The sequence below is a fragment of the Thalassophryne amazonica genome, chromosome 13 (genome assembly GCF_902500255.1).
Source record: "Thalassophryne amazonica chromosome 13, fThaAma1.1, whole genome shotgun sequence".
Lineage (NCBI taxonomy): Eukaryota > Metazoa > Chordata > Actinopteri > Batrachoidiformes > Batrachoididae > Thalassophryne > Thalassophryne amazonica.
Window position 1 is genome coordinate 4,624,094 of NC_047115.1, and position 24,751 is coordinate 4,648,844.

Genomic DNA, 24,751 nt, shown 5'->3' on the forward strand with positions numbered 1-24,751 from the left:
GACTTTAAATCAAACTGTTATAAATTGTATCAGCACTTTGATTTCACTGCAATAAAGTGTTCATTCACAATCCCACATGTTCCCATTCAAAAGTTACATTTTCACCCTACTTCTGGTGTGCCGAACCAGTCAATGGACTGAGTTCCAGTCGATCGCATAAAAAAAAAAAAAAAAAAAATCTGTCACTGGACTCAAGAGGATTTAGTGCTGCTATAACAGACTGATGCAGCAGGTGGCAGCAATGCACCAACAAGGATGCTGGCTGCCTTTAAATGTCAGAGCAGAAGGGAGGGGTGGTGGCCAAGTGGTTAATGCGCTTGGTTTCAGTTCAGAAGGCTCTGGGTTCAAATCCCACGCCTGCCACATTTCTCCATGTTATATGGAGTTGCATCAGGAAGGGCATCCGGCATAAAACCTGTGCCAATTCAACATGCGGATCCACCTTGGATTTACTGTGGCGACCCCCAGTGCAAACAAGGGAGCAGCCGAAGGGACTTACTTTTTAGAAGAGCAGCTCTTCTATGGTGGATAACAAAAATTCATCTTGTATTATTTTTTCATTTATTCGAATGGCAAATCCATATGTCTTATCTGCCATGTAACTGTGGCTTTACTGAAGAAAGGAAATTTGGAGCAGCATCTCAGATGAAACACGATGCTAACGTCTAACGCTAACCCGGCTAAATCTCCTCTGCTCGCTTGAAAAGTCCAGGAACTGAAAAGTTCCAGTTCTCCTTTGCCTGCAGAGGATAGAGCGGTTTCTTCTAGTAGCAGTTCTCCTGTTTGCAGAGGGTAGAACTACACATCTGTTCACTTTTATTTACCACGTTAACGGTCTAAAAATTATTGGACAAAAATTTATCTGAAGATAATTAGTCCGATAATGGTTTTCAAAGTTATCTGAGAAGATAATCTGATAATTAAAACTTTATCTTCAATAATTATCGGATTATCGGAACTGTTCCCACCACTGGCGCCTTGTATGGCAGCAGCCTGACAATGGGGTGAATGTGAGGCATTATTGTAAAGCGCTTTGAGCGTCTGATGCAGATGGAAAAGCACTATATAAATGCAGTCCATTTACCATAAATAGAAAATAAACAAAATCTGTAGTTTTTGTAAAAAAGCATTTCCTTTCAGATATTAATGGCACAAATGTTACTCCATAGACTCTGAGCTGAGGTCTTCAGCCGGCTGGATGTCAGGATGTAATTCATGAAAAACGCAGGACGTCTCATTTTGGGGGGGGGACCCTGGTTTATATCAGCTGTAGTTTATTTTTTGTATTATAACATTTGGATTCAATACAATTTATTTCATTTATAATTTCAATTTATATAGCGCCAAATTACAACAGGGTTGCCTCAAGGAGCTTCACACAAGTAAGGTCTAACCTTACTAACCCCCAGAGCAACAGTGGTAAGAAAAAACTCCCTCTGAGGAAGAAACCTCAAGCAGACCAGACTCAAAGGGGTGACCCTCTGCTTGGGCTATGCTACAGGGATAAATTACAGAACAATTCACAAAATGAATATACTGGAAATGTTGCCAGTGTACAGGATGGTTTCTGGAACAGACACCACACCCATCTCTGGATGGAGCTGCACCTTAAACAGAGAGAAAAAACAGAATCAAGCATCAGAAAGACAAAAAAATACAGTATAATTTGTCAGCATTTAACAACAAGAAAAACAGAAGAAATACTAAGGTGATCGCCGGCCACTAGCCCTAAACTTCACTAAAAGACCCAGAATTTAGGTAAAGTTGAGGCTGCAGTACACTCCGTTTACTAATAAAATGAATTAAAAGAGTGAAAGCGTAGAAACATACTATGCCAGTATGATGCCATATGAAAGGGAAAATAAGTGCGTCTTAAGTCTGGACTTGAAAGTCTCCACAGAATCTGACTGTTTTACTGATGCAGGGAGATCATTCCACAGAACAGGGGCACGATAAGAGAAAGCTCTGTGACCCGCAGACTTCTTATTCACCCTAGGGACACAAAGTAGTCCTGCACCCTGAGAATGCAGAACCCGGGCCGGTACGTAAGGTTTAATTAGGTCAGCTAGAGAGGTGCAAGTCTGAACAATTTTATAGACTAGTAGCAGAACCTTAAAATCTGATCTCACTGGGACAGGAAGCCAGTGAAGTGCAATGGACACATCCCGACAACATTAAAGTACTTGGTACGTTAGTAGGCTTTAAGAAACATTACAAGAATAACAAAACTGCATGCTAGAGAAGCTTGAATCTTTGACTGGACTGAGTTGCTTGACGCGAGAACGTTTCGCTTCAAATTGCAGAATTTTAGCTGAAGAAGCTTCTGCGATTTGAAGCGAAACGTCCTCGCATCAAGCAACCCAGTCCAGTCGAAGATTCAAGCATCTCTACTATGGAAACCACCTGGACAACTGAGAGCCTACACAGAAAACTGCATGATGTAGTTGAAGACTTAGGTCTATTGATTTGTTATCACTTTTGGGTTTGTGTGTTGTGTGCCAGGGTTGTCTGGTTATATTTTGTAAATTTGAGTTCATTGACAAACTTTGCACATTTTTTCTTTTTGGTATTGTGTGTATACACACACACACACACACATATACGTGTATGTATGTATATATATAATTTATTAATTTATATTGCGCCAAATCGCGAGTAATCGCCTCAAGGCGCTTCACAAGCATTTAAAACAGAATAAAATGAAATAAGATTAAAATACAATAAAAAATGTAACTATAAAAAATTAAAAGTAGTAAAATAAATAAAACGTACAAAAAAAAAAAAAGACAATAAAATACTAATGATAAAACAGGGAGAAGAGATGTGTCTTCGACCTGGCTTTAAAAGTCTCCACAGAGTCCGACACCATTCCCAGGATATATATATATATATATCAGACCTTTTTATTTTTTGCAAAAACCATATGGATTTGAATCATGTGTGATTGCATCAGCCAAGCTTGAACCTTCGTGCACATGCGTGAGTTTTTTCACGCCTGTCGGTTGCGTCATTCGCCTGTGAGCAGGCTTTGTGTGAGCAGTGGTCCACCCCTCTCTTCGGATTTTTATTGCAAATAAATGTCTGAACGATTTGGAGCTTTGCTGCATCAATTATTTCCAGAAACTGTGAGAGACCTCCAGGTGGACACCGTTCGGAAAATTAATATGGCTTTCAGGGACGATTTTATGGGGATTACACAGATTAAGGAGTGCTCCAGCCGGTTTAAAGACCGCCCACAGCTGGTGAGAGCGCGCCGCGCTCCGAGCGCCGATCGACAGGCTGACACCCCGCTGAAACAACCGGATCATTTCCAACGTGAAGGCTTTGTTGATCCGGGACGTCGTCTGACTTACACAAAAATGGCAGGAGACGTGGACATCAGTACTTTTTTGGCACATTCCACTGTTACAGGAGTTTTTTTTCATGTAAAGAAAAGCAGAGGGATGCGCCACCGTGCCGCTCATGGCGTGGCACAAAACCACCTCTGTGTTGGTCTCACAGGACGGCTTTCAGATGGCTTTCAGACAGCTGTCGGTGGGATTTCAGTCGTGTGACTATCCGAGAAATTGTGGATGAGCCTGGACATGCCAGAACATGTCCTGTGAGGCTTCATCACGGCGTTGCGTTGCGCCATGCGGCTCCACCGCGACGCGCAGAATTCCTCCGCACGTCTGTCTCAATGTGCCGAAAAAGTGCTGATGTCCACGTCTTCCGCAATTCCTGTGCTAGTCAGAGGACGTCCCGGATAAAACACAGCATCCAGTTTTGTCATGGAAAGAGGAGCGAGAGAGAATTTTAGCTGAGGAAGCTTCTGTGATTTGAAGCGAAACGTCCTCACGTCAAGCAACCCAGTCCAGTCGAAGATTCAAGCTTCTCTACTATGGAAGCCATCTGGACAACTGAGAGCCTACACAGAAACAGATAACTGAAAAGTTATCTTCGATAAAGATAAAACAATAAACCACCCAAAAATGTATCAGAAGTTACAGATAACCGATAAATTCCAATATTTTCTCTGGTACATTTGCAACTATTAGTAAAACGAATTTAAGTTTTAATGCCACAATAACTTCTAATATTAAAAGTAACAACAGACCCAAACAATGAGGCCACACTTTTGTCTTTGAACATTCTGCCCCTGCTGGAAGCTCTTGTTTACTCCAGAGCTTCCAACACAGAGACACCCTGAGAGCAGCCCTGAAGACAGCTCTCTATCAATTACAACACTCCGGTCAGGCGGAGGTCTTAGAAAATAAAGTCATGCTGACTTATGGTTTTGATTTATAAATAACATAATTACATTACATACATATTTATTAATACCGATATAATAAGTCCATTAATGTCAATTCTGTCATTTGTACAAAGTTAAAATATAACATATATCTTTTAATGTTGAATAATGCACTAATTCTGAGGTTTTGTAACAGACAGATCGCAATGGATTCTGGGTAAAAGTGCCTCTGCTAAACACTGATTGGTTCAGTCATTTATTATGTAAACCAACACGTTAATGCGACGTATGTCGTGTGTTGGTGTTCATTTTTTTTATATGTAAAAACAGGCATTTTTACGGAGCCGTTGAAGTGTCATCGCAAAATGTTTTGCATGAGGAGAGAATGTGCGCACGTTTTATGAGGTTGTAAAACGTGCTTTACACTGTGCGAGATGATTTTTCATGCAGGAATTTTTGGACCGATTTTCAGGTTAATCGCGTGTCCTGCATCGTGTAGTCATGGAGTAACAAGCTTTAACATCTCACGACCACCTCCTGATCGCGATCGTATGGTCGAATGAAAATCAAACCTGTTTGATATTATTCTGGTCGGCCATCGTGAGGTTATCCTCCTGCTGAAAAGCTACAAGCATCCAACCGCTCGCACTGTGCCTGTGCAAACACTGCAGATCTGTCTTGTAAAGCCAAAAAGTTTATTTGACAATCATCTGATATAACCGGGGTCAAAACAAATACAACACTGCCATCTACTGGTTCCCAGACGCTTAGTACTTAGGGCGAATACTGCCATGAACACTACTGGCCAGTAGATGGGAGTAGAGGCCTTGAAAACAAAATTCCAGATAATCCCTGTCTGCTACATTTAAAATGCGTGGAATTTAATGCAAATACAACAACAACATCTATAAACCCAGAGAACATATTCACAAGAGTTTTAGGCACTAGAGTTTAATGCTGTTGTCTGTGGAGCCTGAACAGAGTGTCTGAAAATGCATTTGTCCTGTCGTGAACGTGAGATTACATCATCCTACCCATAATGCACTGCTGGGCACAGCATGTGCTCACTAAACCTTAAAAATTAGCACATTACAACCCCTGGCAAAAATTATGGAATTACCCGCCTCGGAGGATGTTCATTCAGTTGTTTAATTTTGTAGAAAAAAGCAGATCACAGACATGACACAAAACTAAAGTCATTTCAAATGGCAACTTTCCCTCTTTAAGAAACACTATAAGAAATCAGGAAAAAAAAAATTGTGGCAGTCAGTAACGGTTACTTTTTTAGACCAAGCAGAGGGAAAAAAATATGGAATCACTCAATTCTGAGGAAAAATTTATGGAATCATGAAAAACAACACATCACTAGTATTTTGTTGCACCACCTCTGGCTTTTATAACAGCTTGCAGTCTCTGAGGCATGGACATAATGAGTGAAACAGTACTCTTCATCAATGTGGCTCCAACGTTCTCTGATTGCTGTTGCCAGATCAGCTTTGCAGGTTGGAGCCTTGTCATGGACCATTTTCTTCAACTTCCACCAAAGATTTTCAATTGGATTAAGATCCGGACTATTTGCAGGCCATGACATTGACCCTATGTGTCTTTTGCAAGGAATGTTTTCACAGTTTTTGCTCTATGGCAAGATGCATTATCATCTTGAAAAATGATTTCATCATCCCCAAACATCCTTTCAATTGATGGGATAAGAAAAGTGTCCAAAATATCAACGTAAACTTGTGCATTTATTGATGATGTAATGACAGCCATCTCCCCAGTGCCTTTACCTGACATGCAGCCCCATATCATCAATGACTGTGGAAATTTACATGTTCTCTTCAGGCAGTCATCTTTATAAATCTCATTGGAACGGCACCAAACAAAAGTTCCAGCATCATCACCTTGCCCAATGCAGATTCGAGATTCATCACTGAATATGACTTTCATCCAGTCATCCACAGTCCACGATTGCTTTTCCTTAGCCCATTGTAACCTTGTTTAGGTGTTAATGATGGCTTTCGTTTAGCTTTTCTGTATGTAAATCCCATTTCCTTTAGGCGGTTTCTTACAGTTCGGTCACAGACGTTGACTCCAGTTTCCTCCCATTCGTTCCTCATTTGTTTTGTTGTGCATTTTCGATTTTTGAGACATATTGCTTTAAGTTTTCTGTTTTGACGCTTTGATGTCTTCCTTGGTCTACCAGTATGTTTGCCTTTAACAACCTTCCCATGTTGTTTGTATTTGGTCCAGAGTTTAGACACAGCTGACTGTGAACAACCAACATCTTTTGCAACATTGCATGATGATTTACTCTCTTTTAAGAGTTTGATAATCCTCTCCTTTGTTTCAATTGACATCTCTCGTGTTGGAGCCATGATTCATGTCAGTCCACTTGGTGCAACAGCTCTCCAAGGTGTGATCACTCCTTTTTAGATGCAGACTAACGAGCAGATCTGATTTGATGCAGGTGTTAGTTTTGGGGATGAAAATTTACAGGGTAATTCCATAATTTATTCCTCAGAATTGAGTGATTCCATTTTTTTTTCCTCTGCTTGGTCTAAAAAAAAGTAACCGTTACTGACTGCCACAATCTTTTTTTCCTGATTTCTTTATAGTGTTTCTTAAAGCCAGAAAGTTGCCATTTGAAATGACTTTAGTTTGTGTCATGTCTGTGATCTGCTTTTTTTCTACAAAATTAAACAACTGAATGAGCATCCTCCGAGGCCGGCGATTCCATAATTATTGCCAGGGGTTGTACTTTAAAACTAAAACATATATCTGATATTTTCACTTTATAAAACTTCAGACATGACAGTAATTTTAAATAACTTGTCCAAAATTAGTTTGGTTAAATTTTGAACGCAAGTTAAAAATGTATGCCTCTGGATGACTTAGGTGACTTAAATTTTAGAAATTTGTCGCTGTTAAGCTTTGTTTATCGGTCTAAAGGTTATCGGACAAGATAATTGGTCCGATAATGGTTTTTAAAGTTATCTAAAAAGATAATCCGATAATGAAAACATTATCTTTGATAATCATCTGTTATCGGAACTGTGCCCACCACTGTGTGTGTGTGTGTATATACATGTATTTCTTATTTTTTAGTATAAGGAGTGGGTATTTATAAGCTTTGCTTCTGCCCTCACCCTTTCGGCTATGCAGGGCCTTTGTAAAGTTGGTTTGTTATGAGTTTTTGTTTTTGTTGTTGAATTGTGTGCCGAATAAACTCATTCGTTCAAGAGATGCCAAAATGGGTGTAATGTGGTCGAACTTTCTGCTTCGTGTCAAAAGTCTGGCTGCAGCATTTTGAACCAATTGGAGAGCCCTAATGCTGGACTGCAGTAAACCAGAAAATAGAACATTGCAGTAGTCCAATCTAGAAGAGATAAATGCATGAATCAGGATCTCAGCATCAGCCATAGACAGGATGGGACGAATCTTCGCTATATTTCACAGGTGGAAAAAAGCAGTCCTTGTAATATTTCTCATGTGGAGGTCAAAGGACAACGTAGGATCAAAATTACCCCAAGGTTCCTCACTTTGTCAGTGTGATGTATGACACACGAGTGGAGGCTGAGCGTTAACTGGTCAAACTGATGCCGATGTCTCACTGGACCAAGAACCATCATTTCAGTCTTATCAGAGTTTAAAAGTAGGAGGTTTCTAGACATCCAACTGCTCACTGCTGCAAGGCAATCTAAGAATTTTATGTGAACGAGATTACCAGCAGTTATTGGCATGTATAACTGAGTATCATCAGCATAGCTTTTTCAATATCCCATTGGTTAAAGGAAAAATGCTGGGGGTCACGGAGCTTGACACCAAGTTCCTGGGTTTCCTTGCTAAAATGTGTTAAAACGATGATTAAAAAAACAATTAAGAGCATTAGCCAGTGCAATATCTGAGCTGAAACTATTTAAAGTGATGTTTGTGCTAAGTTTTGCATTTTGGGGGTCCACAATAGCATTCATACTAGACCAAGTTGACCCAAGTTTATGAGCAGCTGTCTTCTTCTTCAGCTCAGACATATAGCTCTATTGTAAGCTACAATACTAATATATCCACAATTTCCATAAATGATGTGCAGATGGGATCAGAAGGCTTATTTATATGAATGATAAAGTCACCAATAATCAGAATGCTCTCTGCACTGGTTGACAAGTTAGAGATGAATGAACCAATGAGTATGGGCCAAAAGGCCTGTATACAGTGACAAAGTAATATGGCTGACTTTTATTCATCTGACCTTGGCTATGCATAGCACCGTGGGCAGAGAATCAGATGTTCAAATGATTTTCATTTCTGACCCCCAACAGCTAGTAAACTAAAACCAGATTTCTAAATAAGCAACACCCTCACCTTGCTTCGCATCACGAGGGACGTGACTAAATGTGTATGCCGGTGGGCAGGCCTCATTTAAGGGGAGGACAACTGTATGTTTAAGCCAGGAAAGAGGTGTCATTTGATTTAAAATGTCGATTCGCTCAGAAGGTATTAATTCTGACCGAAATCTGTGCACAACAGAGGATAATATGCATATGTCGTGGACATGAACGAGCGAAGCTCATCAGCATCTCCTCACCATGTCATTTAGGGTCTTCAGACTATTTTGAGTAACTGCTTAAGAAATTGGCATGGGTGGCAGAAAGTGCCAAGAGGGTGCAGGTTTTCTTTGCAGCCACTGATTCCACCAGGTGATTTCACTGATTAATATCACTTTGAGCAGATGGAATCAGTTAATCAGTGAAATCACCTGGTGGAGTCAGTGGCTGCTAAGAAAACCTGCACCCTCTTGGCACTTTCTGGAGCAAGTTGCCCACCCCTGGGCTAAATTAAAAGATGCTCCAATCATATAGAAAACTATACCACATTATTTGCCTGATCATAAAGATTCCAAAAAGGTATAGTTTGGAAAATCTGTGACTGAATGTTATGAGTTATGAGGCAAAAGTAGCAAGAATGGTGACAAAGGTCAGTTTCAGTTTGTACAGGGGTCAAAAGTTAAAGTTGCTCCATTAATTTTGCTCCAGCTGAATTTGATGCTTGAAGGATTGTTTCAGTTATCTGCTGCACTAATAAGCCAACAGAGCATGAACCAGTTGCTGTCTGTTAGCTTAAACGTGTGTACATAAGAGCCCCCCCCCCCCCCCGAATTAAAGGAGAAATGCTGCTTTTAACAACCTAGACCTCATTTCTGACATAAAATATAGTCGTTTACTCACCAGTATAAGTTTGGTGTGATTAGAAGTCCATAGTTCAAACGACGTGTTCAGTTCAAATCTGGAACACACATTTTTCTTCTTCTACTAAGGTGGATTAGAACTTTTTGTGGTATACAGCACCAAATACTGGACAGGAGGAACCTAGCAGTCAATGTGACTCACCGATTTGAAAATGCAGCTCTTTCAACCAGACGTGTGGTGCCGTGACATGTCAATCATCTGTGTCCAATCAGATTTCAGGAGAGTCCAGTGAAACCCTGGCCTCCGCTCTAGCTCCACCCATGCCAGGAAGTGTTTGACATTTGAACTTTTCCTGTTTCACTTTGACTGATAAATTGGCACTTCCTGTTTAGGATGCCCTGTACCATGACTGAGCTGCGCAACACTTCGCTCATATTATTCTTTCCTTTACCTGATGGACAACATCAGTTTATGCACCGGCCAGGGGACTTGCCGCTTCTGGAAACCAACAAAGCAGAGAACCAGCGAACAGCGGGTCGAAGTGTTGTTTTGTTGCTTCAAGCAGACCCACTGCAGTCTGCAATCAATGTAGAGAAATAGTCATTTTCTCAATAAACACCCTCAAAAACAACAGCCGCTCTGGTGTCCAGAACCATCCGTGGTGCATTCATTGTGCCTCGGAAAAATTTTTTACAAATTGATGCAAGCAGGCAGTGAGCAATGCAACACGATTCAACTCGTCAATTGAACCGATGCACACTGAATGAATCGATGCACTCGCATTGCACACATTTGTATCTAGATACCGAGTAGCCAGTAGTGCATGCTTATAGTCTAAGATAGCATCACACCACGCGAGGTGAAATAATAGTAGTTTTGAACTGCACCATTTCCGTTCTAGACCTCTAGCCTTATGCTTGAGGTCATGCAAGTAATCACTGAACAAAGGTGATTGTGTTTTGGGGGCATGGTTTTTAATAAAGGTGGAGCAATCATGTTGAGTGTAGTTTTGAGCACTGAGTTTTAACTAAGATATCAGGCAGTCTAGCTTCAAGTTCAGTCGTAGTCGGCGATAAATAAGATTCTTGTTCCACTAAACATGGCAACAAGACTGTAAACTTAATAAGGGAGTGATCAGAGACCCCTGACGCAAGAGGCATGATGTCGATATTTGTGAGAGCGGATTACAGCACTGTTTATCCCATGTGAGAAAAGACAAAGAAGGTGAACAACTCAAAGGGCTGAGGACTTGGTCTGGTTTTGAGCATCAGGCCAACAAACCGGTGTTTTTGATGTTGGGGTACGGGTACGTTCCCCCTCATCTCTTGAAGAATTCCTTTTAAATTTAACATAATGTAATTGAGGCTGAGACCCTTCACTGAACTTCACGCCACTGAAAGGGCTTGTAGTAATCATCCCTGAGTGTGTTTAGTGAAGCTGAACACCGTTAGAAATGCAGTTTGGTACATTTATAGAGGCTTTGCACGTGACCTCACAGGTCACGTGCAGGGCAGTACCACCCACAGCTGCAGGTCAAGTTTAACCCATCACAATACGCTTGGCTGTGAAAACAAGCCATCTCAACTCCTCTTTCCTCTGTTTTTTGCCATTTTCTCTGCTATTACACCATGGCTAGGGTTAGAAATAGTAAGTTTTGGAAAAAAAAAAAAAAAAAGTGCCACTAAAACATTACTCCTTTCATTAAGGGACCACAAAAAAAAAAAAAAAGTGAACTGGATTTTTCTCCACAAACACACAGCAGCACACGGCATAGTCAATGAAGTTAATGATGAAGAATATCACAAAAGGTAGGGTTAGAAATACTGAAGAGAAAAAAAAAAAAAGGGTTAGGGTGAGTTCATCTCAAAGTTTGTCCAAACCTTTGCAGTATGTAAGGAGTTTCTTTTGTAAATACTCCTGGAAGCCCTGCGCTTGACTGGCAGTGTGGTGATGGGAGTGGCCTGAAGTGACCAGGACACGTGTTTGCAAAGCCTCCATAGATTTAATGACGAAGGCAAAAACAGGTTTTAGACACAGAAACCGTTGGTTCTGGCAACAGTTTTACTTGGCTTTGGTTCATGTTTGATGTATGAAGTGCTAAAACAAAGAAGACATTAGGAAGGGGAAAATACTTTGTCACAACAAGAAAACTGGTTTTAAACAGCTCTAAACTATTGCTTAATCAGTGATGAACTAAACTGGCTAAATGTGAGATAGTGCGGTGATATTTCTCAGTGTTCATCATGAGGCCAGAAATATATTTTTAACAAGAGCAAACAGACGTTTCTGACATATATGCCAACCCGGATCCAGATCGCCTCCAAAATTCAGTGGAGTCTTCCATTGTCTAATATCTATCTGTGGTGAGATTTTGTCAAAATCTGTGCAGCAGGTCTGACAAAATCCTGTTAACAGACAGACAAATGAATAAATAAACGCTGATGATTTTATTACATCCTTGGCAGAAGTAATAATGGCAACAAAAAATAAAGTGGATAAAATGACAAACGGTAACACCAAATGTTCATCAATTTGAAAGTCAGTAACCATTTTGGTGACAACAGCAGCGGAGCATGGTCCGACACCTCAGTGGGTGGTGGGTTAGCTCTTCGACCACCACGGCTCTCACATGTACACATATTTACATCTGCAGTCTTTCTGCTGCATTTCTGTTGCGTTGCTCAGATAGCAACTCACTCTTTCCACATTTGTCTTTGGTTATTGCCCCCCCACACACACACACAGGCTTTTTTTATTCGGAGGTTATGTGACAAGGTGTCAATATTATGTTTAATTGATGCAGGGAGCGGATGCTGCCAGTGGTCAGCTGATGGTGTCGTGATGTTAAACATCACTTCACAGCTTTCAACAGAAGGCCCCAGAACCTGAAACCTACTTGATAGATTTAAGTTGATTCCTTGAAACTCCTCAACAATTCCTGTTTACATCAGACAGCTGTGTTGTTGAAGGTCAAGTGTCATGAAAAGGTATAAAAATTCTGATTTTTTTTCTTTTTAAATACGATGGTCTTGTCAGATTGGTTGCTGTACAGTACCTGAGTCAGCGCTGCTAACGTGGAGCCTGTGGGCCACCTTTGGGCCGGCCACTGTTTGCTTGGACTCTGCTTGAACCGCAGGCCTGGAGTTAAACTTTCATGAAAAACTGTGGGTGCAGATGACTGACAAACATGCGCAATAAATTTTGCTTCATCCCCAAATATACTGTTTGCACCGTGCAGTTGGCCGATGAGGTTAGTGATGCTGAAACAGTGATTTTTCTAAGTGATAAACCCACTCAACAGTAAAACTGATCAATTTCATAGAAAACAAAAAACATGTTTCAGCCCAGGGTCAATCTGTGTGGGACAATGGTACGATTAGATCCTTTAGCATTTCTGACACCATCTTTGTCAGCGATTCCAAGTCTTTTTTGGGAGTCTCATCGGCCCTGGAAAAAAACTGAATTCTAGCGGAAACACCGCCTATTAATTCTTACTGGCCAGCTGTAAATATGACAGATTTATTCCACTTACAGTGAAAAACAAACAAACCCGTCACGTGGCTGGGAACTCCAGTCTGTACTAGTGAAACTGGAGTTTCGACAGCCAGCGCTTACAGACAGCGGGGTCAGAGTTCAGGCCACACTCACCTGCTGCCTTTGAAGCTCATGCCGCAGTGGGGGCAGGTGTAACGTGCCTCCTGCTCCGCTGGCTCTAGGGCCCGTTTGGCGGCGGGCAGCGGCGGTCCAGCAGCACTTTTGCTTGTGTGCGTCTGTTGGTGCCGATACAGGCTGGATGCGTGGCTGTAGCACTTCCCACAGTAGCTGCAGCGATACTGCCGTTCAACCGGCTCAAAGTCTGACTGGTCCGAGTCCGCCTCACCGTCCAGGTCCAGCTGGCTGCCTCCTGCCACCTCCAGTGCCAAATGATCATCATTCTCCTCATCCTCATCAGAGTCCGTCTTTATCTCCACACTCTGCTCCGTCACCTCACAGGGATACACCTCCTCATACGGGGCAAAGAAAGCCTCTTCTGTCTCGATCTTCAGCTGGTCGGCTGCCAGGTCCGAGTCATCAGAGTCCTTCTTCACGCAGGAAATGGTGAACTTGGAGCCGACCTCTGCCCACTTCACCACATATTCAATTGGCTGTGTGTCGAGCTCCACTGTGATGAAATCAGCACCAAGGGCATCTGACTCCGACACCACCAGCTCTGTCTCCGAGTCCTCCATCCCTGAGTGGAGCAGCGAAGCTTCTGACGAAGTGTTATTACAGGAGAACAGCTGCAGGCCTGACAAGGAGCAGAAAAGTGACGTAAGCGTTTCAGGACTGAATTAAGATCAGGACCAATTGCGATTAAATCAATCAGATGATCAGTAACGCTTTAAACACATCTCAAGAAACATCACCCCCCCAAACCCTGAAATAGAAACGAGGAGGACCACCTGTGTGGAGTGATCAAGTCTATCAAAAACTAAGCCACTTTTTGCTCGACTAACACGAAGCCCTTCCACAGCCGAGTTAAACCACGAGGACCTTGATTTTTCAAGGTCACCCAGTGTCAAAGGTCATGTGACTAACAGCAATGTGATGCATGACTTCCGTGCTTCACAGCTCAGCACAACTCACTCAAATTCATTCCAAGTTTGAACATGTTCAATGTTTCCCAGAGCTTGGTCAGACTCCCAGCTGCCTGGTCTTCGACCTGGAGCAGGCCCACTGCAGGTTCTACACCAAGCTCAGAGAGAATGACTTCCTGGACTCGGCCATCAGAAGTGTATCTTTATGTGGTGAAAGTGTTGAACTTGTAGACATTAACTGACCTCAGCAATGACCTTCATATCTGTGGGTCCTCACCCTTTGAGACCCAGAGATGTCTGGGATGGTGAAGTCATGAGATCAAAGGGTTGAGTGATGCTAATTCCTTCAAGTTCAAAGCTTCATCTGAAAAAGTCAAGGCCACTGAACCTTTCCTCAATGACAGAGGAACCCAAGTCACTGGGTTCCTCAACCTGACCCAACAAGCACTGAAGAGTTTAGGAAGCACAACACTTTCAGGATCTCCCAGAGAGCAGCCCGGTCTACCCAAACCAACACTTTAGAAAATCAACAAAGGTTCCAAATGTGCTCATGTCCAAGGAGTACTCCCAAAGTTAGGATGCTGATTCCTGGGATGTGAACCCAGATTCATCCCGAGATGCTGTGATTTTTGTTTTGGCTTTTTATAAGGATGATGACAGCAGCATGTTGTGCAGTAACATTAACTCCCATGGGAGCAAACAGAGAGTCCAGTAGCATCTGTGCACTGAGCCAGAAGCAGGTGGACAGAAAGCCTTAAGTGTTCAGCAAAGTAAAACTCTTATCACCTACCAGGGAGGACCTGAGACCATACGATGGAAAGGACCGACCAAAATTAAATTACTAAGTTCCTTAACGTTCTCCCTTGTTTCACTCAGAATCACCACAGCAAGTCACAGGTGGACCTGCACGTTGACTTGGCACTGATTTTACACCGGATGCCCGTCCTGACGTGACCCCACATTGTGTGGAAAATGAACAGGAGTGGTCTTGAACCGGGAACCTTCTGCACTGGAAATAGTCAACTACTGGTATGACCACACCCCTGCCAAGTGAAGCACAAAAACAGAGAAAAAAACACAATAAACAGCAGGTCTGTCATTATTTTTCCAGCACCTGAAGTGTTAGAGCCATCAAAGAAAACCTGACACTGCTGAGCCGAACGTGGGCATGAAGCATGACGGTGACGCGACAATCATTTTGCATAAGACGAGTTTTATTCATTAAAAATGTGTAGTATAATTTTACTTAAATATGCAGATGAAATGTGGAGCAGCACAGTGGCTTAGTGGTTAGCGCTGTTGTGTCACAGCAAGGTAATGGGTTCGATTCTAATCAGTGTCCTTTCTGTGTGGAGTTTGCATGTTCTCCACATGTTCCCTCTGGGTGCTCCGGCATCCTCCCACATCCAAAGACACGCAGGTGAACTGGAGACTCTAAGCTGACCGTAGGCGTGTGCGAGTACAGATGGATGTTTGTCCGTCTGTGTGTGGTCCTGTGACAGACCGGCGTCCTGTCCAGGACCCCGCCTCACGCCCTGCGACACACTGGGATAGGCCCCAGCCCCCTGTGACCCTTGACTGGAGTGAGCAGGTATCACAAATGAATGAATGAAATTAAATGTGCAGAACATAGGACTGTGGCCTGAATGTGGGCCTTGTTTACAGCTGCATCTCAAATAATGGTGGGCCTCGTTAGGTGTCCATCACTGTCATTTTTAAGACTGGAGCCTTTACTGTCATTGTACATATATACAATGAAATTGATCCTCTGAGGATGCCAGGCCGTATGCAGCCACCGTCCGGTGACCAACTCCTGATGTAGAGAGGCTGCCTCGGTCAGGGGCAGAGAAAGGAGCATGTTTCTGACTGCAGGAGGGAACACATGCAGACACGGGGAGAACAGGCAAACTCCACACAGAAAGGGAGGGAAGCGATCCCACGACCTTCTTGCTGTGAGGCAACAGTGCTCACCACTAATTTTATTACAGAGATTAGAGCATGCCATAGGTATTAAAGGCACTGCGCTGCGGTGGTTTGAATCATATTTGTCTAATAGATTACAATTTGTTCATGTAAATGGGGAATCTTCTTCACAGACTAAAGTTAATTATGGAGCTCCACAAGGTTCTGTGCTAGGACCAATTTTATTCACTTTATACATGCTTCCCATAGGTAGTATTATTAGACGGTATTGCTTAAATTTTCATTGTTACGCAGATGATACCCAGCTTTATCTATCCATGAAGCCAGAGGACACACACCAATTAGCTAAACTGCAGGATTGTCTTACAGACATAAAGACATGGATGACCTCTAATTTCCTGCTTTTAAACTCAGATAAAACTGAAGTTATTGTACTTGGCCCCACAAATCTTAGAAACATGGTGTCTAACCAGATCCTTACTCTGGATGGCATTACCCTGACCTCTAGTAATACTGTGAGAAATCTTGGAGTCATTTTTGATCAGGATATGTCATTCAAAGCGCATATTAAACAAATATGTAGGACTGCTTTTTTGCATTTACGCAATATCTCTAAAATCAGAAAGGTCTTGTCTCAGAGTGATGCTGAAAAACTAATTCATGCATTTATTTCCTCTAGGCTGGACTATTGTAATTCATTATTATCAGGTTGTCCTAAAAGTTCCCTAAAAAGCCTTCAGTTAATTCAAAATCCTGCAGCTAGAGTACTGACGGGGACTAGAAGGAGAGAGCATATCTCACCCATATTGGCCTCTCTTCATTGGCTTCCTGTTAATTCTAGAATAGAATTTAAAATTCTTCTTACTTATAAGATTTTGAATAATCAGGTCCCATCTTATCTTAGGGACCTCGTAGTACCATATCACCCTAATAGAGCGCTTCGCTCTCAGACTGCAGGCTTACTTGTAGTTCCTAGGGTTTATAAGAGTAGAATGGGAGGCAGAGCCTTCAGCTTTCAGGCTCCTCTCCTGTGGAACCAGCTCCCAATTCAGATCAGGGAGACAGACACCCTCTCTACTTTTAAGATTAGGCTTAAAACTTTCCTTTTTGCTAAAGCTTATAGTTAGGGCTGGATCAGGTGACCCTGAACCATCCCTTAGTTATTCTGCTATAGACGTAGACTGCTGGGGGGTTCCCATGATGCACTGTTTCTTTCTCTTTTTGCTCTGTATGCACCACTCTGCATTTAATCATTAGTGATCGATCTCTGCTCCCCTCCACAGCATGTCTTTTTCCTGGTTCTCTCCCTCAGCCCCAACCAGTCCCAGCAGAAGACTGCCCCTCCCTGAGCCTGGTTCTGCTGGAGGTTTCTTCCTGTTAAAAGGGAGTTTTTCCTTCCCACTGTCCTCAAGTGCTTGCTCACAGGGGGTCGTTTTGACCGTTGGGGTTTTACGTAATTATTGTATGGCCTTGCCTTACAATATAAAGCGCCTTGGGGCAACTGTTTGTTGTGATTTGGCGCTATATAAAAAAACTGATTGATTGATTGACTAAGCCACCGTGCCACTTTTGCATGCTGCCAACAACGCACATACTCCACTGGAATACAACGTCCACCTAGTGCTGGTTGCTGTAACCACAAGTGACCCAAAAGCCTGTAAAGTTCCCAGATGACCATCTTCCGTCAATAGTTCAATTCCCAACCAGGAAAATGAGAAAATGTTGTGGCAGCATCCCGAGAGCGTGACATATAAAGCACTTTACAGTTAGTGGTTTGCAGGCACACTTAAAAATAAAATTAAATAAAAAACAGCAAACTCAAAATAATTATTTGTGATGGACGTGCTGCTTCCAAAAACAAAAAGTTGCCGGTTCTAAACCAAACTTGTGCCAAATCAACATGCAGGTCAGATCAAAGTGAAAAAGGCAGAAGCAGAAAATAATAACATATGTATATTGTCATAGAAATCATCATTTCCTTTAAAGTTCAAATACTTCACACACTTGACACATCCGGTGACGTCACGGTGATCAATGAAACGGTGGTTCTGGTCGGTCCGTTCGCGCCCGTTCTCGCGATACTTGGTCGTAAACGAGCCCGCGTTGGGCCGCTGTCACCGGATACACGTCACCTTCTCTGTGGCTATAATTCACTCGGAACCTCAGACCAGAACCCATAAAACCCCGTTCACAGACAGCGTCCGTCGCGGAACCGATCGATCAGAGCCGACCGGTTTTCTGATCGGTGTTTCGGGGTTCGGCCGGAAGTATAAGACGGTTCGAAGCGAGCCGTCGAGCAAACGCCTGAAACCGGTTTTCAGATGGCAAAGATCCGCTGGGTGGTACTCACGGAGACCCAGGAGAGCGGATCCGGAGGTTTGGATCCAAAAACAGGAGACTTTGACAGGCCAGACGGCGAAAATAATCAGGAAGCAGCAAGCACACAAAGCATTGTGGGAAAGGATTAAATGGTCACCGCCGCCCGGCTTTCACAATAAAAGCACCAAATCAACGCTGCCTTCACACTAAGAGCATCAAATATTGTAAAGTTTGATTTGTTCGATTCATTACATATTTTCACAATATAATACTAAATTAAAAATAAGTACAATGTATGATATACATGTTGATACAAGAGACCTTTAAATCAAGACAAAATAATTGTAAACACAAATTCAACCAAATTCAAATATTATTATTATTAATATGTATATGTAGCAGACATGATGAGCGAAGCTCTTCAGCATCTCACCATGTCATTTAGGTCCTTCAGACCTTTTTTTTTTTTTGAGTAAATGCTTTGTGGAGGATGAACATGGATAAAACCTGTCAGCTGGGGGGAGGGTGTCTCACCTTTTTAAATTTTTTGTTTGTTTTTGCCTTTTGGCTTCAGACTCCCTGCCTTTTTAAGCATTTTTCTTTTTTTGCCTACAATATGGCCAAATTATCATATTGCAATATTGTCATATCAGTATGTTATACGATATGGTTATGATTTGACACAAAGTGCAGCAACAGTGAAAAACATTCTTAAACAAAACTGTAATAATACCACACTCATTTTGCACTCATCATAAGGTTAGGATACTGTGGCCTCCAAAAGTATTGGAACAGTTGGTATTTCACACATATTATGTCAGAAAGATTAAAAAAGAAAAGATTATAAAATCAAACCTTCACTGTGCCTTGATAGAATCACTATGGTGACCGCTCCAAGATGGCGGCCACACTTCTTGTGCCTCAGCAACCAATGCGGCATCTACTCCTCTATAATGTCTATGTTCATCTACCGTCAGTTTGTGGCTTTTTACAACACTGTTGTCCGGTTTGTGGCTTTTTCTCCACTGGGCAGATTTTTTGAGCCATTTCCGGTTTGTGCCTTCATCTACCATAAGAGCTCATATTATAAATTAACATGTATGTCGCACACATGATGAGTGACGCTCTCAGCATCTCACCGTCAGTTAGGTCCTTCAGACTTTTTTTTTTTTTTTGAGTAAATGCTTCGGTGGAGCATGAACATGGATAAATGCTTTCAGCTTCTGGGGTGGGGGGGGGGGGGCTTTATGTTAGAAAGATTAAAAAAGAAAATAAGATTATACAATCAAACCTTTACTGTGCCTTGTGATAAAATCACTATGGTGACTGCTCCAAGATGGCGGGCGCATGGGTTGTGCCTCAGCAACTAATGCGGCATCTACTCTTCTGCATAATGTCTATGTTCATCTACTGTGGGTTTATGGCTTTAACCCACTGGGGAGATTTTTTGTGCCATTCGCTCTATGGTAGACGGAGCTCGCCTGTAATAAATTAAGCTCGCTTGTAATAATAATAATCATAATCATGTGTCACATTATTCTTCTGCAGAGTCTGAAGTCATCCTCATCCAAGTACATCCATATGGAGGACGTTGGGACGGACTGAGCTCCGGAAGTACAACACTGCATCATCTGGCCTTTTTTTCATGCCTTAGTTTGAAATGTGTTCTTGATCTGGCTGCTCGGGCCAGCAGCTTCATTTCTAAAACTCTTGTGTTTAAACATAAACATGCATTCAAATTGTTTTCATAGAAGGTATAAACCACAGCAAAGAACAATTTCAATCAATAAACTCAGGACCGCCCCCTTCCAACATGGGTTACATCAAAGCCGCCAAGTCTGATAATAGGCCCTGAGGCCCATCCAGCCAGTGGTCACAGCAAGAAGCAGACAAGAACCTTTGACTTCCACTGCCAAGGCCGGCCCCCAGTTACAGGCTGGGTCCACATATCAGGATCCTAGTCCTAATTCCACTGAGCCACCAGCCCCACGTCGTGTGGTGACCTGAAAGACAACATTATGGGGTGGATAACAAACGTGGAAAAGCACAGAACAGATTTTGTTCACTCAGAGAAGGCCCCACCTGTTCTCATGTCTCAACCACGTGCACCTGAGTCAAACTGTGAGGATGATGACCTCTACGTTGTGTGCAAGCAGCAGCATTTCAGAGTTTTGTCTCTAAACTCTGTTGCTTTCTGGACAGGTCCTGAACATTTATTTATTACACTTTTCTACTGCTATATAAATACACAATACAAATGCTCTCTCAGCAACTTCTCAGACAAAGGAATTCCGATGAGGGGCTGGACGACTCCTCCCACAAGGAGTGCTCACAGGCGAATGACGTCACCGACAGGCGTGGAAAAACTCACGCATGCTCACGAGGGTTCAAGCATGTCTGACGTAAAAACATATGAATGAAATCCATATAGTTTTTGAAAAAAATAAAAAGGACCTATACTTTATTGACAGCCCTTGTATGTGCAGTTGTATGCAAAAGTTTGGGCACCCCTAGAGATGGGTATCGAGAACCGGTTCCTTTCGGGTATCGTTAAATGATTCGATCCACCGACATCAATAAGCTTTTTGCTTAACAATTCCCTTATCGGTCCTTCAGAGTGATCATTGTTTTTAGGGGTGTTTGTTAGAAAAATGATCATTTCCCTACATTGATTACAGACAATGCAGCCGGTCTGTAATCAACTTTTCTGCAGCTTTGCTTTGCTTTGAACCTTGAACCAATCGAAGCAGTGATTCACAGATCAAAGCAGTGCTTCAATCTACTGCTTCATTGATTCATTGTTTTATTTCACTTTATCTTAATTTTTCCATGCTAAAACCCTAAAGAGCATATGTCTGTTATGTTACACAGACCTGTTATGTTCTTCTGAAACTGTTGATAAATGTATTTTATAACTTAAAAACGGGACACCTCCACTTCATCCCTGTTTTATTTAAGTTTAATGACAGCTTGTTTTGGTCAAATCATATTTTCAATGTGTTAATTTCTTCAGTGATTTCCTCCAGAACTATCTGCCAAACTACAAAACTGCTGCATCCTAGTAAGAGCAGAATACTACTGGAATGGATTTGAATAAGGAAAGTCGTTTTTTCTTCTCACTAAATGGATGCTGTACTCACTGCAGTTTATCGTCTGGAATAGTCCCAGATCGCATTTCAGAGCTTCTACAACCCCTGGCAAAAAATATGGAATCACCTGCCTCGGAGGATGTTCATTCAGTTGTTTAATTTTGTAGAAAAAAAGCAGATCACAGACATGACACAAAACTAAAGTCATTTCAAATGGCAACTTTCTGGCTTTAAGAAACACTATAAGAAATCAGGAAAAAAATTGTGGCAGTCAGTAACGGTTACTTTTTTAGACCAAGCAGAGGGAAAAAATATGGAATCACTCAATTCTGAAGAATAAATTATGGAATCATGAAAAACAAAAGAACGCTCCAACACATCACTAGTATTTTGTTGCATCACCTCTGGCTTTTATAACAGCTTGCAGTCTCTGAGGCATGGACTTAATGAGTGACAAACAGTACTCTTCATCAATCTGGCTCCAACTTTCTCTGATTGCTGTTGCCAGATCAGCTTTGCAGGTTGGAGCCTTGTCATGGACCATTTTCTTCAACTTCCACCAAAGATTTTCAATTGGGTTAAGATCCGGACTATTTGCAGGCCATGACATTGACCCTATGTGTCTTTTTGCAAGGAATGTTTTCACAGTTTTTGCTCTACAACCCCTGGCAATAATTATGGAATCACCAGCCTCAGAGGATGTTCATTCAGTTGTTTAATTTTGTAGAAAAAAAGCAGATCACAAAGCAGCTTCGCCTCGTTGAATGGTATGTGATCTGCTTTCACCGAATTAAATATTCGTACCATTGAACTCATAAACATGAGTTTTTTCATTGACAAAATCAAGTTGATCAAGGATAAAATCCCACCCTCCCTGTGTGGTACTTCTACTGTTGTTGAGCCTGTCCCCAGCATTTGGTCTTCATTTAGGGCTGTGACACTTGCTGATATTTCGGCATTGGTGAACAAGATGAAACCTTCCTCTTGCTCACTGGACATCCTTCCCTACAGGCTCTTTTCTAAAGTATTTGAGGTAATAGGTCCGTGTGTTACTAAAATGGTAAATCTTTCTCTGTCCACCGGTGTGTTTCCCAGTGCTTTCAAGCATGCCATAGTGTTGCCGCTACTGAAAAAATCAGGTTTAAATCAAATGGAGCTAAGTAGTTTTAGACCTATTTCTAAGCTCCCATTCCTGTCTAAGATCCTCGAGAGGGTGGTTTCAGACCAACTGACACTCTTCCTGGATCAGAATAACATTCACGACAGGTTTCAGTCCGGTTTTCGTAGACAACACGCTACGGAAACGGCTCTTCTGAAAGTGTCCAACGACATTATGATGTTGTTGGGGAAAGTGTAGTGACACAGACCCACAACAGGGGGTGCAAATTAACAGTCAATAGATGAGCCAAAAGGTAATTTAATGTTGTGAATGTGCACAACGAATATACAGACAATCTCAGAATCTGATAGCAGTCAATCCACAAAAGTGAAGTGTGGGCAGGCTCGAGGATAGAAGACGTCTGTCCTGAGAAGAGCCGGAACCACACGATTTCCACCGCCACAGAACCCGGTGAATACTGGAGCCGCCAAGTCCCGAATTCCCAGGTGATCACCGTCCCCGACTGTCGGATCTGGTACTGCTGGCGAGGAGCACAAACAGTGAGACGTGGGTGTGTGCACACCCAGTAACAAAAACAGTCAGAAGGTGGAAGTCACCTCCACCTCTAATACACACTCGTGCAGCTCCTGTCAAACACTTATCTGGTTGGGGTGTGAAGCGAAGCCGTCGCGGATTACGCCAACCTCACTGATAAGGCACTCCACAGGAAAGCAGCTGCAAAATGAATTCAGACTAGGACACAGTTAGTTTATGGCTGAGGATATTACCTTCACAGGTAGATGATATCTCGGCAACGAGGTGGAGATGATGTCCGGTCTTTATGGAGTGAGATGATGTAGAGTAGATGGGTGACAGCTGTCAAGAGATAATGAGTGACAGCTGTCACCCCCGGCTGTGTCCGTGGCAGCAGCGCCCTCTCGTGCCTGAAGCCCGCACTTCAGGCAGGGCACCCTCTGGTGGTGGGCCAGCAGTACCTCCTCTTCAGGCGGCCCACACAACAGATGTCTGCTGATGCTGGGAAATGCACTGTGTTAGTACTCTTGGATTTGTCCTCTGCCTTTGATACTGTTGACCACCAGGTCCTGCTGAGTAAATTGAGGGATCATGTCGGACTGTCGGGGTCAGTTCTTCGGTGGTTTTTCTCATATCTGTCCGGGCGTAGCTTTAGCGTTTCTGCTAACCAGATAAGGTCAGAGTCTGCGGACCTATTATGTGGAGTCCCTCAAGGTTCTGTTTTGGGCCCCATTTTGTTTTTATTGTATTTGATCCCTTTAGGTAAGATCATTCAAAGATTCACTGATGTTTCTTACCATTTATATGCAGATGACATCCAGCTTTACTGCTCCTTTAAGCCATCTGAGATTAAGAAGCTCGATTCCTTCATTGTTGAGTGGAAATAAAACAATGGCTAAGGAATAACTTTCTTCAGCTCAATGCAGACAAAACAGAAACATTGGTTATTGCCACTGATGCCCATTGTTGGAGTTATTCTGTAGAGACACTGTTTTATTTTATCATGCATGTTTTGTGTTCTCTGCTCTGGTAGAATGTAGTTCTCTCTGCTCTGATAAAGTGTATTGTACTGATGTGATGGGTGAAGGTTACTTAAGATATGTGACATGACGTGTTTCTGCAAGTTGTGGTATCTCTGTGTGCACGCTAAGCTCTTTTTAGGACATGTGAAGATGACTCATGCAGGACGCAGCCAAAGCTGAGCAGTAAGATAAAGAATAGAGAATTGAATGTTCCAACCACAGTGTGATTGTGATACATCAGTCCTTTTGTCAGAAGAAGTGTGATTAATCGTTAGATGTCTTAAACACATCTTAACCGAGCCCAAGATTAAAAAGGTTCTGAACATCCTGAATGTATTGTGCAATCAGCAGTTCTGCGGCAACAGCTCACGCGCTATCACTCTTCCCCTCAGGAGCTGTACCGCCCATGTATGTAGGGAAGTCCTAAATAAAAAGAGCGGGAGCGCAGGCCAGACTTTAGTGTAGCTTTGGTGTACAGCCTGACTGCACTCCTCGCGAGCTTAAATTGAATTCTATCTCTCACTTGTTTTATTGCCTGGTTGTCTCTTCCTCTTATCAAAGGTACAGTATTCTAAACCCGACAATGACTGGGGGCTCGTCCGGGATCCCAACAGACCTGACGGATCCAGCGAGCGTGATCGACACCAGAGAAATCCTTGGCCAAGGTAACTCAGACCCTTTGACGGGACTGGCTCAATCCGTTGGCTGGGATCTGAAAGGTTGACGGGATCACCGAGAGGGAAAGAGACCGACGGAGTGTGAGTATAGAAT

General features: G+C 42.5%; 1 protein-coding gene across 1 annotated transcript in view; it reads right to left on the bottom strand.

The window, feature by feature from the left end:
• The window catches only part of LOC117523225 (zinc finger protein 85), a 108,299-nt gene that overhangs the window by 55,885 nt on the left and 27,663 nt on the right, over positions 1 to 24,751 (bottom strand). Inside the window, exon 2 of the mRNA XM_034184681.1 lies at positions 13,066 to 13,705. Coding sequence (XP_034040572.1) covers positions 13,066 to 13,646 — 581 coding nt within the window. The 5' untranslated portion in view covers positions 13,647 to 13,705. The remainder of the gene's footprint in view (positions 1 to 13,065; positions 13,706 to 24,751) is intronic.